Below are 12,750 nucleotides of genomic sequence, written 5' to 3'. Positions count from 1 at the left end.
TGCAGAGGGATGGCCCTACATCACACGCAGGGCCCCCCACCCCCCACCCCTGCTTGGATTCCGAGCCTTCTGAGGGTGAGCTGAGCTCTTCGCTAAGCTAATAGGCTCAATCTTACGAGGGGATCACAATATTTGCGCTGAATCTGAGTGCTGAATGACACCCTTTCAAGGTTGTCTCCCAAAACGTTAACTTTGTATAAAACTATATTAATTTGGATTGGGCTCCTAAACCTAGTTGACTCATGGTGTTTATGAAGGTTTCCTTCCGCCTTCCAGCAGTCTCCAGAACCACGGGGCGGGGGTTGCTGTGGGATTTTCCTCCGGAAGATGCATTGCACCGTGATGCCGTCTGCCTCCTGACGGGTTACTGACCACAGGCGCAGAGGCGGGCGATGACAGAGCCTTGGTCAAGGGCGGCTGCGGGGCGGGCCAGCACAGGGACTCACCAGGATTCACACGGGGCTCTGGCAGGATGTCTCCTGCCTGCTGAGGACTTCGTGGTCCCCTGTTGAGCCAGGCCAGGGCCCGGGGCTTCCTCACGCTCTCTTGCTGATCCTTCAGGGACCTGTACCATCATCCCTACTTGGCAGATGTGGAAACTGAGGCTTCCCGGTGACCAGCAGCTGTGAAGGGGCCCCACTGAACCAAGGCGGTCTGACCCTGACCGTTTTTCCTCAATTATTGCAGCGATAAACGTGGAAGGGCCCATCTGGGCTAGATTCCAGCATTGCTTTGCAATTCCTGTCGGGGAAAAAAAAGAAAGAAAAGCCTGGCCCCGTAGATAATCTGAAGGATGCTCTGGGCTAACGTTTAGCCCATTGAAGGCAATGCGGGAGTCGGGAGTGGAAGTGCCTTAGCGGTGCCCCGCTGTCCTCTGTGCCTCTAGTTGGTCCCTCACTGCTCCTTGCGGTGGGGCCCCACCCAGCCCGGCAGTTCCTTGGAAGTCAAGTGTAAGGAGTCTGAGCAGCCTTTCTGTGCGTGTCCGAAAGCGACCAATGTTATTTCTTGAAAAATATTCGGTGCTTCAGCATTTTGACTAACTCAAGCAGATTCTTTGTTCTTTGTTCTTTTCCCGAAGCACAATTCCCCCCCACCCCCACCCCCCCGAATCCAAACACACACCGTCGCCCAGAGCTTAGCAGCAAGAAGCCGCTGGAGGGTCTGTTGCCCGAGCTGCTGGGCTGCCCGCCTCAGGAGAGGCCCAGCTGCCAGAGCGGTGGCCTCGTGGCCTTCTGTCTTCCTGGTGGCATCATCTCACGGTGGGCAGTTTGCTTTGGCCTGCGGGATGTTTTGGGGCAGGTTGATTGGTACCCGGGCATGTGAGGTTTTGCGACCTGCTCTTGGGACCCCACTTTACCTGTCTTTCCTGGAGACCCTCTGGGACCCTCGGAGCACGGGGCCGGGCGGGCACGGCTGAGGTGCCGTGACTGCAGGAAGGATGTAAGATGAGGTGACTCTGCAGAGAAGTTCCTGGCGTCAGGATCTAGGTAGCTGTGTTTGCAAATTTGGTGAGTGGGGTAGGTGGGAGTGTTTCGGGTTCCAGCTTACTTCCTTTGGCTGGAATCCTGGAATCCAAGAATATCAGGGCTGGCAGATGCTTTATGATCCAGCCCTTCCCTTTCTGCTCCAGGCAGGGAGGCTTGACGGAGGGCCACTGAGGAGGGGGGGGTGGGGGAGAGGGAGCCAACGCGTATCCGCACGCTGATTGTCTCAGGGCTTCCTTCCCAAGGTGGGAATGTTACCCTCTCCTGCAGATGAGAAATCAGTCTGGAGATGTTAAGAAGGGTCCTCGCCAAAGGGTGCTATCAAGATAACCCTCAATTTTGGCCCATGTGACTCTGAGATCTGTGATAATCATGGGGGTCGTAATAGCTGACTTCCGGGCATTAACTGTACCCCAGAAACAGCGCTGGCCCCTTCTGCGTTGTCTCTTTCATCGTTACATCAGCCCTTAGGAGAGGTGTTAGCACCACCTTATTTTATAGTGGAGGAGACGAGGCTCAGAGAAGGTTTAGGGCATCTGGCCCGGGTCACTGAGAACTGAGATAGATGATGAAGCCAAAGCCAGTCCCCCGGGGCCAGGAGTCAAGGTCCGTATAACCAGTAGGGGGAGGGGGGCGCAATCTGCCGCCCACTGACCCTCACTCCTCCCCTGAGACAGGAAACTCTCTATGGCCCCAAATCGCCTCTCTTGTTGGCTTTGCTGTTTCTAATTCCTTCCACCTGGATCTTTAGTTATTCAGTTTGATTTGATTTGGTTTCCATGGGAATCTGTGTCTTTGTGCTCCCCAGGGGTCCCTGGGCAGGGAGCTGATGTCACCCACAGGGCCTCCGGGTGCAGGGCGTCGGGGGCTGGGGCACAGGAGGTGGTAGGCAGGGTCTGCTGGGGTCTGGCTCCCACTCTGGAGCCCAGTCTGATCCTGGGGTGGGGGGGGCGGGGGGTGGGCAGAAGTGATCCCCCCCCCCCCTTTTCTTGGAAGCAGAGCAGCTTCTAGGGAAAATGGAAACAGTGACCTTTTACTAATTTCTTTTCACACAGTTGCTTCTTGTTTTCATGCTCCCTGACTGAAGGTGGGCAGAACTCAGGCTTGGAAATCCTCAACCCACCGTTTCCCATCTCTGCCCTCCCCCGGCCCCACCTCCCAGCAAGGCCACTGGAGCTTAGAGCGAACCCTTAGTGACAGATGGCAAAGCGTTCATCTGGGTCACCGAGAAATGAGGCTTGCCTCTTCTTCTGCCCTCCTCTGCGGGTTTCCTGGGGGTGCCCTCCCGGGGGTGAGGGGTGGGAGAGGAGTGCCTCTCCCACCGAGCACCCCCATGGTGGGGCTTGGCTCTCCCCGGGTCTGTCCAGCCCAGGCTGTCAGGTTCACCGAGGGTAGATGCCCGTCTCCTGGTGTCACAGGCCTGGTGCACTGGACAGAAGCGGGTTCTGATCAGCTCTGTCTTTGCTAGTCGTGTGTCCTTGGCCAGTGGCCCGACCTCCCAGGGGCTTCCTCTTCCGATCTGTAATTTGGGGGAGTATCACCACCCCTGAGAGGGTGTTGTAAACATGAAATAAACACAGCATGGGACTCAGCACGCAAGCCTCCCTCTTCTGCTGGATGGGTGGATGCTGGGCGCTCCTCCCTCTCTTTTCTCTGATCCGACAAAGACCCTTCCTCCTAATTCTTTCTTCCTTGGAGAATTGGTCTTCCCCGTGGGTTCCGGCTTCCCTCTGTATTCCCAGGCTGATGCCTGTCTTCCCGCAGCGGCCGGTTTCCTGACTCTGTAGCGTTGCTATGATGTGATGACAGCATTAAGGAAACCTGAGAAACGGGGTGTGGGGGGGCAGCCACGAGTTCCACTGGACGCCTTGGAGGTCTTGTCTTCTAGGGGCACCCGGCGTGCCTTCGGCAGCCCTGGGCTCGGCTGGGAATTAGGACCCGACGGCCCAAGGGCTTGTCCTGAATCTTGACTCTGCAGCCTGCAGGTGTGTGTGCTGGGATGCACACAGAAGCTGGCTTTTTCCATTTGTGAAATAGCTGTCATGGCGTTTGCCCAGTAAACAGATGACTGCCCCTAGATGGAAATAGATAATGTATGTTTCTTCCACATGGGTGGCCCTCCCTGGCACCCTTCATCCTTTATCTGGTTCTTATTTAATGGGAAGGATAAGATAACAAGGATAAGGCATAGCCAGGCCTACCCCTTCCCCACTGTGGGCCCTGGAGATGAGCCAGGAAGACGGGGGTGGGGGGGGAGGGTATAATTTACAGAAAGGACGGTGATGGGGCGAGCCCTTGGCATTTTCTCTTGAGCCTCACTTGTCACGATTAACCTTTCCTGCCCCAACAAGGCTTGAGTTCATGCTGCGTTTGACTAGCCAAAGAGTGCCCTCCGCCCTCGGCCACGCCTTGACCAAGATGTGCTAGACTGAGGGGAGGGGCAGCCCAGCGCCCCAGCTGACTTAGTGTCTGTCTCAGGGTGTCATCCCTTAGAGTCCAGAGCATTCAGCCTCTCCCCAGGGCCTGCTGGGAAGGAGGGGATTGGGGAGGGAGGTGGCGGCAGCTGGTCTCAGAGCTCCCCTGGATCACTCAACCCGTTGACTTAAGCCATTGGGACCCCTTGTGGCTTCACGCTGATTATCTCTGCGATGGGCATCCATAACAAGCAGCATCCAGAGAGTTAGCAAAACACTTCCCAGTGTGTCTAGCTCTGTTCTCGTCTTGGGAGCAGCTCCCTGAGCAGATAGACTTATTATTGCCCTCAGTTGACAGCCGAAGGGATTCCCAGACGAGTCTGGTCACTTGGCCAAGGGCACGTGCTGAATGTATCACTAGAATTAACATCCCTCCACAGATACTGCCCTAAACAAGGAGATGTGGCTTGTTGTCACTCATCTGGAAGACCTGTGAATGTCACCCGGTCCCAGACTCCTTCAGCCTCCTGCTCTGTCTTCCTGGGCATATGGTTTTTGTCCTCATGCTCCTAAGACGGCTGCTGCACCTCCAGGCATCGCATTCATATTCCAGGGAGGAAGCAGGTGGAAGGGTGAAGGGAAAAAAATCAAAAGGCCACGTTTGACTCTCAAAAAAACAACACAAAACAAAACCACTGTCCTCAAAACTCCAGCAAGTTCTGCTGACATGAGTCAGAAATGAGTCTCCGGACCACCCTTGGCTACAAGGGAGATGGGGGAGGAGAGAATTTTATCAGACGCATTGCCGGGAATTCTGTCGCAAAGGAGGGAATAACAGATGTTTAAGAGGCCAGCCAACACACTCAGCCGTGGCTTATAAAGCTCCAAAGCCAGGACTCAGCCGAAAAGACGGACCCTCTTGGAGGAACACTTCGTGGTAGGTGCTGTTTTCACCAGCTGCCATCTTGCGAGCAGCGTAGACGGCAGGGATAGGGTGGAGCTGGCCGGCAGGTGGGAAGTGGCTATGAAATGGCTCTTTGCGCGGGGGGTAGGTGCTCCAAATAAAGGAACGGTGCCCACAGAAGGGCCTGCCCAGCCCCGCGATGTTTGCGCTGAGGCCCCTCCAAGTCAGATACCCAGCAGGCCTGCTGCGTTATGGGGGCAGACACACGTTGCGGGAGGGGCAGGAGGAACCAGTGTTACTCCTCGATTCCACGTGCCAGTGTGTCCCCTGCGCGTGGCTGTGGACGGCTGGTCCCTGGAGATGCCGGGGAGACAGAAAGCCGTCTACGGTCACATCAGCGTGGGGGGTCGGGGGGAGCGGGGCTGGCTTAGAGAATCACAGTGCGCCTTCTGCACTAAAGGCTTCCTTTCTTCATGTAGCGCCGGGCACACAGGGTAAAACAGAAGTCAAAGAGCACAGGCTTTGGACCGTCTCGGGTTCGAATCCCGCCGTGCTCTTCCAGCTGTGTGACCTTGGACAGATAACTTACCCTCTCTCGGCCCGTCTCCTCCTCTGTAAAATGCGGGCAGGAGTCACCCAGCGGAGGTGCTGCGTGCCTTCAGGGACGCAGCGCTCAAGGCAGGGCCTGGGTACAGCGGGAGAGCCGACTTGGTGACTCCTGGCCGCCCTGTGCCGCCTCTTCTACGCCGTGAGAGAGCGGCTTTTCCAGAGGAGGTGAGAGGAAAACTCTTGCGCCCTGGCTTTTCTCTGTTGCACGCTTCTGGCTGGATCTTGTCTGTGAGCAGGGACTTCTGAGATCTGGCTCTGAAGCGTGCAAGGGCTGAGGTTGGAGACCTGGCTGACGGAGGGACCGAGTGTGTATTTCCAGCCCCCGTCTTAGCCAGAGAGAGGACCCTTGACGAGCCCCAAGACGGGCGCCTTCCCGTATCCGGCGGGAGGCCAAGGAGTATCACGGTGCCTTCTCTTTGGGAGAACGTGGGGGATTGTGAGGTAGGTCCCTCCCCACGGGACGCTAGATAGTGATTCATCGCCACGGAGACAGAATGTTCCTTTGGGTCTAAAGAGGACAAAGGCCCGTGTTCGTGAGTGTTTGAATTCCTCCATCCAGTCTCAGGCTCAGTCTTGGCTTTGGCCAATGGAGAGAGACCACCAGGGCTGGCTAAGAACTGTGTGTGTGCGTGTGCAAGCACATGTGTGTGGATGTGTGCGCACAGGTGTGCATACATGGGGGCTTGTGCATATGTATGTGCACGTGTTTTGTGCATGCATGCGCGTGCCTGTGTACATTATATGCGTGTGCGTGCATGCATGCATCTGTGGCTTAAGGAATGGGCACAGAAAAGATCGCACTTGGCCTTTCCTCTTCCTCCTGCCTGTGTGGGCTGGCGGACACAGAAGGGGAGGCCTGATGGGCCCAGCACCGGCACGAGGGCCCGGAAGACTCAGGTTCGGATCCTGGTTCTGCTACTACAGAACCTTGAGGTTCTGACCTTGGGGAAGTCTCCTCAATTTCTTCATCTGTGAAATGGGATAGATAGGCATAGCTGGGGGCGTGGAGGCTGGGCTCCCTGCCTGCCTCTTGGCGGGCACTTGGCAGATGTTGCCCCTCAACGTGGGCTCACCCAGACCCAGGGGATGGTGCCGCACCTACGCATCTGTACCGCGTCCCTTCCGCTTTCGGAGACCAGATGGGTCATGCTTCCAAATAAGGCTGGCCGTGGCCGAAGCTTCTCCTGCCCGGACCGAGGTTCGGGCTAGGGGTGAGGTGGCGGGGCCACGGCCACGACACTCCCGTGGTTCCTGTTGGGGGCAAAGCATAGGGCTCAGTGGGGCTCATGCAGTCCCGGGAGGTTTTACACCAATCCTGGGAGACGTCACTGCAATCCCGGAGCTTATGAGAGGCTGCTTGCCGAGACTCTCACGGCCAGTTAAGGGGCAGAGTGGAGCCTGGACCCAGAAGAGTCAGGACTTTCTAGAGAAGTTATGTTACTGCGGTCATTTGGTCTCGGGTGTTTCACCAGCGGCCTGATGCACCTGCTCTGCGCTCCGACCGTGTGCCAGGCCTCGGGACAGAACAGTAAGCGGGGCAGAGGCAGCCCCTCCCTTCTTGGACAGATTCAGTTCTGGTTCCATGGCCGTGTAATTTTAAGGCCTCCACAGAGATGAGTCAACTCATCCCCACCCCTGGGTGCTGCCAGGGACATCCCTGATGCAGCCGGCAAGGGGCGTCCCATATCTGCCACCAAGATGGCTTCCAGGCACCGCATTAACAACGTCTGCCACCACGTACGAAGGGTGTCCTTTCCTCCCGGCACTGTGTCTCAGACCACAGGGTGACCTCCTCTCCTGAGAAGCTGGGGTGAGGGGGCCCACTCCTGTCGTACAGATGGCGACCCAGGGCCCAGAGGGGTTGAGGGAGGGCAGAGCTCGGCTGTGAACCCCGATGACCCCAGGCTGGCGGGCGCTGCCTGGCCTGGCCTATTTTTAGAGGGCGCCATGTGGGTCAGCTGGGGAGACAATGGAGAATGTGGCCCTCTCAATGGGCCATTGTTCCCAATCGACTTCAACGCCAGGGCTGGGCCCGGCAGATGATCTGTGGCCCCCACTGGGGCCCAGGCTGTTGCTCCCTCGTCTGTGGATTTTTCCACTGTTTTCCCAGTGTTTATATAGGCGCAAGCCAAGGGTCGGGCACTGAGGGGAAGAGGGAGGGGGCCAGGATGGTGGGCTCCGTGGTCGGGAGACTTCCTCTGTGGCAGGTGATGAGGCAGGAGGCTCAGGAGGATCCTTGTGATGGGGCTGGGCCTGGGCGCTGACAGGGAGGGGGGGGTCCCCTCCGCGCTGTGCCCTGGGTGGGCCTCACCTGGTGACCGCTCACGCACCCCGGGACGTTCCATGGTTCTCCCGTCTCACAGACGCGACGGCAGCCTGGGCGCTCCCCCTTGGTTGGTTATCCGGCACCCCACTTGCTTGCTTCGGGGGTCTTCAGGGTGGGGGCTGAAAGCCCCCACATCCCCGCGGTTGGGATGGGGGAGGGAGCGGCTTCTTGCTAAAAACACGGGTACCGCGCTCCCCGTTCTGGAGGTGGAGCCTGAGAACTGGGGCATATTTCCTTATTTTTGAGCCAGGTTTCCCAGATCGACAGCCCAGCCGTTGACCTCGAAGGCTGCTGGGGGTGGGGGCTACCCTGCTCCCCTTCCCACCCTGCCCCTCCCCCCTCAGTGGGTTCTACACCCTCTTTCTTACTGTTCCCAGAGCACCATGTCCGCACGTAGCAAGCTCTTGCCACATGTTACCGCAGGCCTGGGGCCCACCCCGCTACCCCAACACTAGCTTGTGAGCTCTTACCGACTCCTCTCTGCACACACATACAGTAGGTGCATAATAAATGTCTTTGGGTAAAGTCGCCCTGGCTTAAGTGGAGAAGGAGCAGGGGTGGGGTTTGGTCCCCAGCCTGGTAGACTGTGTGTGTGTGGCTACATCACTCTGCCTCAGAGGTGACCTTTCACAGGCCTGAGATCAAGGGGCTGCAGGCACAGTCCCTCCTGCCGTGTCCTGTGGGCCTCCCGGCATCCCCCAGGGCTGGCAGGTCCCAGGCCCGTTTCCATTGTGCAGGCAGCTTGGGGAAGGGGCTGCTTGCCCAGATCCACAGGGGTCCTAACTGGGGGGGGTCTGGCCTGTTTCTTCTCGCCTGTGAAGGCGGGACACAGACCTCTCCCCTGCACTTGGTCAGTGACCGATACGATTCACATCTAGGCTGGCTTCTGGGAGCAGGTTAGACGGTGTCTGGAGTGTTCCCTCTTTGGGAAATGAATGTCAAGTGCTAACCTAACGTGGCCTCCTAAGGAGGAAACATGGTTTGAGTCCTCGCGCCTCTCAGACTGTGAGGGAGTAAGAAGCATGTGGGGAACACTGGCCTACTGGGTGGGTGGGTCCTGACCGTGACTCTGGGCAGCCGACTTGGCTTCCCTGAGCCAGGGTGGCAGCATCTGCCAGCTCAGGGATGTGCCACCCTCGCAGGGGCCTTGTAGGGATGCAGGGCGTAGAGGGAAATGGCTCAGCGCTACCCCTAGAACGTGGGAGCTCTCGGGGTCCTGTCCCCAGCATGCTGGTGGCCTCCCCCGTGCCCGCACCAGGTAGGAGGAGAGCCAGGAGTTGGGGGTGGGGGCTGGGGGGTGAGGACGCAGGCAGAGAGCGCTTGGAAGGGGAGGTCACGGCTCTCAGACATGAAGAGGGACAGGTCCTTGGAGCCCCTGGGGGACCTTGAGGAAGGTGGGAGCCCAAGACGGGGGTGGGCTGAAGGTGAATCGAGGCAGTGGGTTGAGAAAATTCATGACCGCCACCCTTTGGAGAAGTTTAGTTAAAAACTGGCAGGTGAATTTATGGGCTTGGGATCAAGGCAAGGCGATTTTTTTTTTTTTTTTAATTAGGATAGAGGAAAAGTAAACATGTCTTTAGATCTTTAAAAAAAAAAAAAATTCACAGTATAGTCCTGAGAAACGTGGGGCTGACTGGCTGAGGGAGCCAGCTTGAGGACACAAGCTGGAGCACCGGCCTCGACCAAGGGAAGAGGGACCCCGGCCCTCCAAGAAGGGAGGACAGGACAGAGACGGATATGTCATCATCGAGGATTCTTGTCGTCAACTCAAAATGCCTTAAGGGGGCCTGGAAGTTGTTGGCCTGTGGTCCGAAAATCCTCGATGGTGGATGCCATCAGCAGGACCTCCTTTCTGTCTTTTCCATCTCTGGGCTGGCTGTGTGTTCAGGCAGGCCCTTGCCTCATGGGAACAATATGGCTGCTGCAGATCCCCCCGCCTCCCAGCACTGCTGGGTCAAGTCTAATCCACTTCCCCAATAGCTGCGGTTGGCTCTGGTTGTCCTGACTCAGCCCTTCTGCCCTTCTGTGAACCGGTCCTGTAGCTGGGAGGGGGAATGCATGAATTAGCCTTGGCCCGTGAAACATGGGCAAGCGTTGTCAACAGACCCACTAGGATGGATGGTGGGACTGGAGTGGATTCCCAAAGGAAATTGGGGGCTGTTCTTGGAAGTAGGGATTGAATTTGGGGCAGCCCCAGGCCATCAAATGCTAGTCACCGTTGTAATGACCCTGTGGGACGGGTGAGACTTGGGGGCAGGTAATCTAGGAAGCTCGTGCTTTGACGACCTCAGTTTCCCAGATGGAGAAACCAAGGTCCTGGGCAGAGAGGGCCTCTGGGGCTGGGGCTGGTGCCTTCTCCAAGTTCTGTGCGGTTAATGGCACAGTCTGAGCCAGGCCTCTCTTCTTCCTCCCGACTGAGTTCTCCTTCCCTCCCTGGTTCTTGGAGTGGTTTCTCTGGTCAGAGAAATCTGCTGCCCAAAGGCCAGGGCCCTCCTCACCAAATGAGAAACGTACTCGGAACTTCCTCAAAACACAGTTGGAAATACGCTGGGCGCCTGCAGTCGGTAGTCACAGCCACACTGATGCTCCAAGTGCCACATCACAGGCCCCTCTGTCTGCCGTCTTTCCTCAGGAGCAGGACATCGAGACTGTGCATGGCTCCATTCACGTCACGCTGTGCGGGACCCCCAAGGGAAACCGGCCCGTCATCCTCACGTACCACGACATTGGCATGAACCGTAAGTTTCCGGGAGTCTCTGTTTCTGATGAGCCAGTTCCCGCTGGGGGTGGACGAATAGGACAGCTCGGAAGGGCTGGTGGCAGGGAGTCTAGCTCTTTCTCTTTTGCTGGCACTTCCCGGAGCTGTTGGGGGAAGGGATCTTGCCACAGACTGGAAGAGTCTGGAATGCACCCCATGGGACGCAGAGTTGTCGGTGTGCCTGGCTGTGCTGGGAACCCGGGCTCTCCCCTGTCCGCGTGTGACAGTGACATCTTTTGAGCAACGTGTACTGTGGTTTTTAGTATTTTCACCGAGTTGTGCAACCATCAACGTACTCCGTTTGAGAACATTTTTATCACTCTGAAAAATCTGTACCCTTAATCTAGCGTGCCCCAATCTCCCTTACTCCCCAGCCCCCGGTAGGCCCTAGTCCGCTTTCTGCTTCTAAGGATATGTGTATTCTGGACATTTTCTGTATATGGAATCTTGCAGTATGTGATCTTTTGTGACTGGCTTCTTTCCAAGTTCATCCATGTCGTGGCATGTGTTAGCACTTCCTTCTTTGTGGCTGGATGATATTCCATTGAGTAGAGACGCCCTACTTTGTTTACCCATTCTTCAGCTGATGAACACTTGGCTGGTTTTTCCTTTGTGGCTATTCCAAATAGTGCTACCATGAATGTTTACACTGCATTCTTGAGATTCCCAGGAAGTGTCAGCCTATGTGGGTCCCCCATTTTTCACGGACGCTAAAGGCACAAGATCTACTGCATGTTAAAATCACACAGAATAGAAGTGAATATTTCTGCCGGTGATTCGGAAGGCGTTTACAGCCCTCGGGGCCAGGCATCTCTGTAAACCTGAGTGTTGCAAGCTGTGCAAGTGTGGTGGTGTTATGCCCCCGTTAGAGATGTTCACGGTCATTAGTAAGCCAACTGGGGAAACAAAAGACCCTAAGACCTCTGGGGCTATACGCGATATACATCTATTCCTAACTCATGTAATAACTCTGGGCGTTCTGTGGGGCATCTTTCGCATGGGGATTCCGGGACCCAGGCTCCTACCAGCTGTGGCACCGCCATCCCCTGGGGTCTTAGCGGCTTCTGCATCTGGCAGGTGACGGCAGAGGGAGAAACCTACAGACCGGGCAGCAGGTGTTAACAAGAAACAGTGAGCACTGTGTGCTATTGGCCAGAACCTGGTCACGTGGCTGCCTCTCGTTGCAAGGGAGGCTGGGAAATGTAGTCCTGCTGTGTGGCCCAGAAAGAAAATGGCGATGGTTTGGTGACCAGGTGGCCATCTTTGCCTCAGGCCCTCAGCAGTCGGGAGACTCCTCCAAGGCCACGTAAGGAGTGAGGCTGTCCGAGCTTTATCTCCTAAGCTCCTCCTTGTTTGAGAATTGTGTGCCCTGGCCATTATTTCCAGCGTGAGGCTTTAGGAGACCCAGACAGAAAGAGAATAGCAGTGCGGCAGCCCGGTCCCACACTGGGGACATCACAGCCACAACTGATAGGGGAGAAGCAGGACCCGGGATGGGAGTCTCCTCCCAGCACCAGCTGGAGGCTTAAGCTTCAGCCGCCAGCACATACAGCAAAGTTTATTGACCATTTCCACCTCCGTGCCCACTTGCCTTTCATCACCAGAGGGACAGGGCGGGGGGTAGGCCGGGGGGGGGGGGGAAGGAGGCGAGCTTCTTTTCTGTGTGTTCATCCCCCCCCCCCCCGACGAATGGGGGTGAAACCAGCAAAACGCCTCACGTGCTGCTGAACACCCTAATGTATTCTCTCCTTCCTTCTTCCTCGTCTCTGTCCCCTGCCTGTTCTGCAGACAAAACGTGTTACAACCCCCTTTTCAACTCCGAGGACATGCAGGAGATCACACAGCACTTCGCTGTGTGCCACGTGGATGCCCCTGGCCAGCAGGACGGCGCTGCCTCCTTCCCCGTGGGGTAAGACCGGGAGCCTGGCACCCCAGGAGGCGGAGAGGATGGCCGCGCAGGTGGATGGGGGGTGGGCGTTAGACTGGGTTTTCCATTTGTTTTATTGCAGAAAAAAAAAAAGAAAGGAAAAGAAAAAAAAATATATATATATAAACCTAAAACATACCATTTTAACCATTTTTGCGTGTGCAGTTCAGTTGCATTAAGTGCATCGGGCATTTGCACTGATGGGCACTTATCCCCACCGTCCCTCTCCAGGCCTTGTCACCATCCCAAACCGAAACTCCGTCCCTCTGAAACATTAACCCCTCATTCCTCGCCACCACCCGCCCCTCCGCTTTCACCCACCCAGGTA

General features: G+C 56.7%; 1 protein-coding gene across 3 annotated transcripts in view; it reads left to right on the top strand.

Annotated features, from left to right (window-relative positions):
- The window catches only part of NDRG1 (N-myc downstream regulated 1), a 55,167-nt gene that overhangs the window by 17,984 nt on the left and 24,433 nt on the right, over positions 1 to 12,750 (top strand). For all 3 annotated transcript variants that reach the window (XM_078441494.2, XM_078441495.2, XM_078441496.2), the window contains 2 exons: positions 10,370 to 10,475; positions 12,284 to 12,404. In XM_078441494.2, coding sequence (XP_078297620.1) covers positions 10,370 to 10,475; positions 12,284 to 12,404 — 227 coding nt within the window. The remainder of the gene's footprint in view (positions 1 to 10,369; positions 10,476 to 12,283; positions 12,405 to 12,750) is intronic.

The sequence above is a fragment of the Panthera onca genome, chromosome F2 (assembly GCF_046562875.1).
Source record: "Panthera onca isolate mPanOnc1 chromosome F2, mPanOnc1 haplotype 2, whole genome shotgun sequence".
NCBI classification, from domain to species: Eukaryota; Metazoa; Chordata; class Mammalia; order Carnivora; family Felidae; genus Panthera; species Panthera onca.
This window is presented reverse-complemented; position numbering and strand designations above follow the sequence as displayed.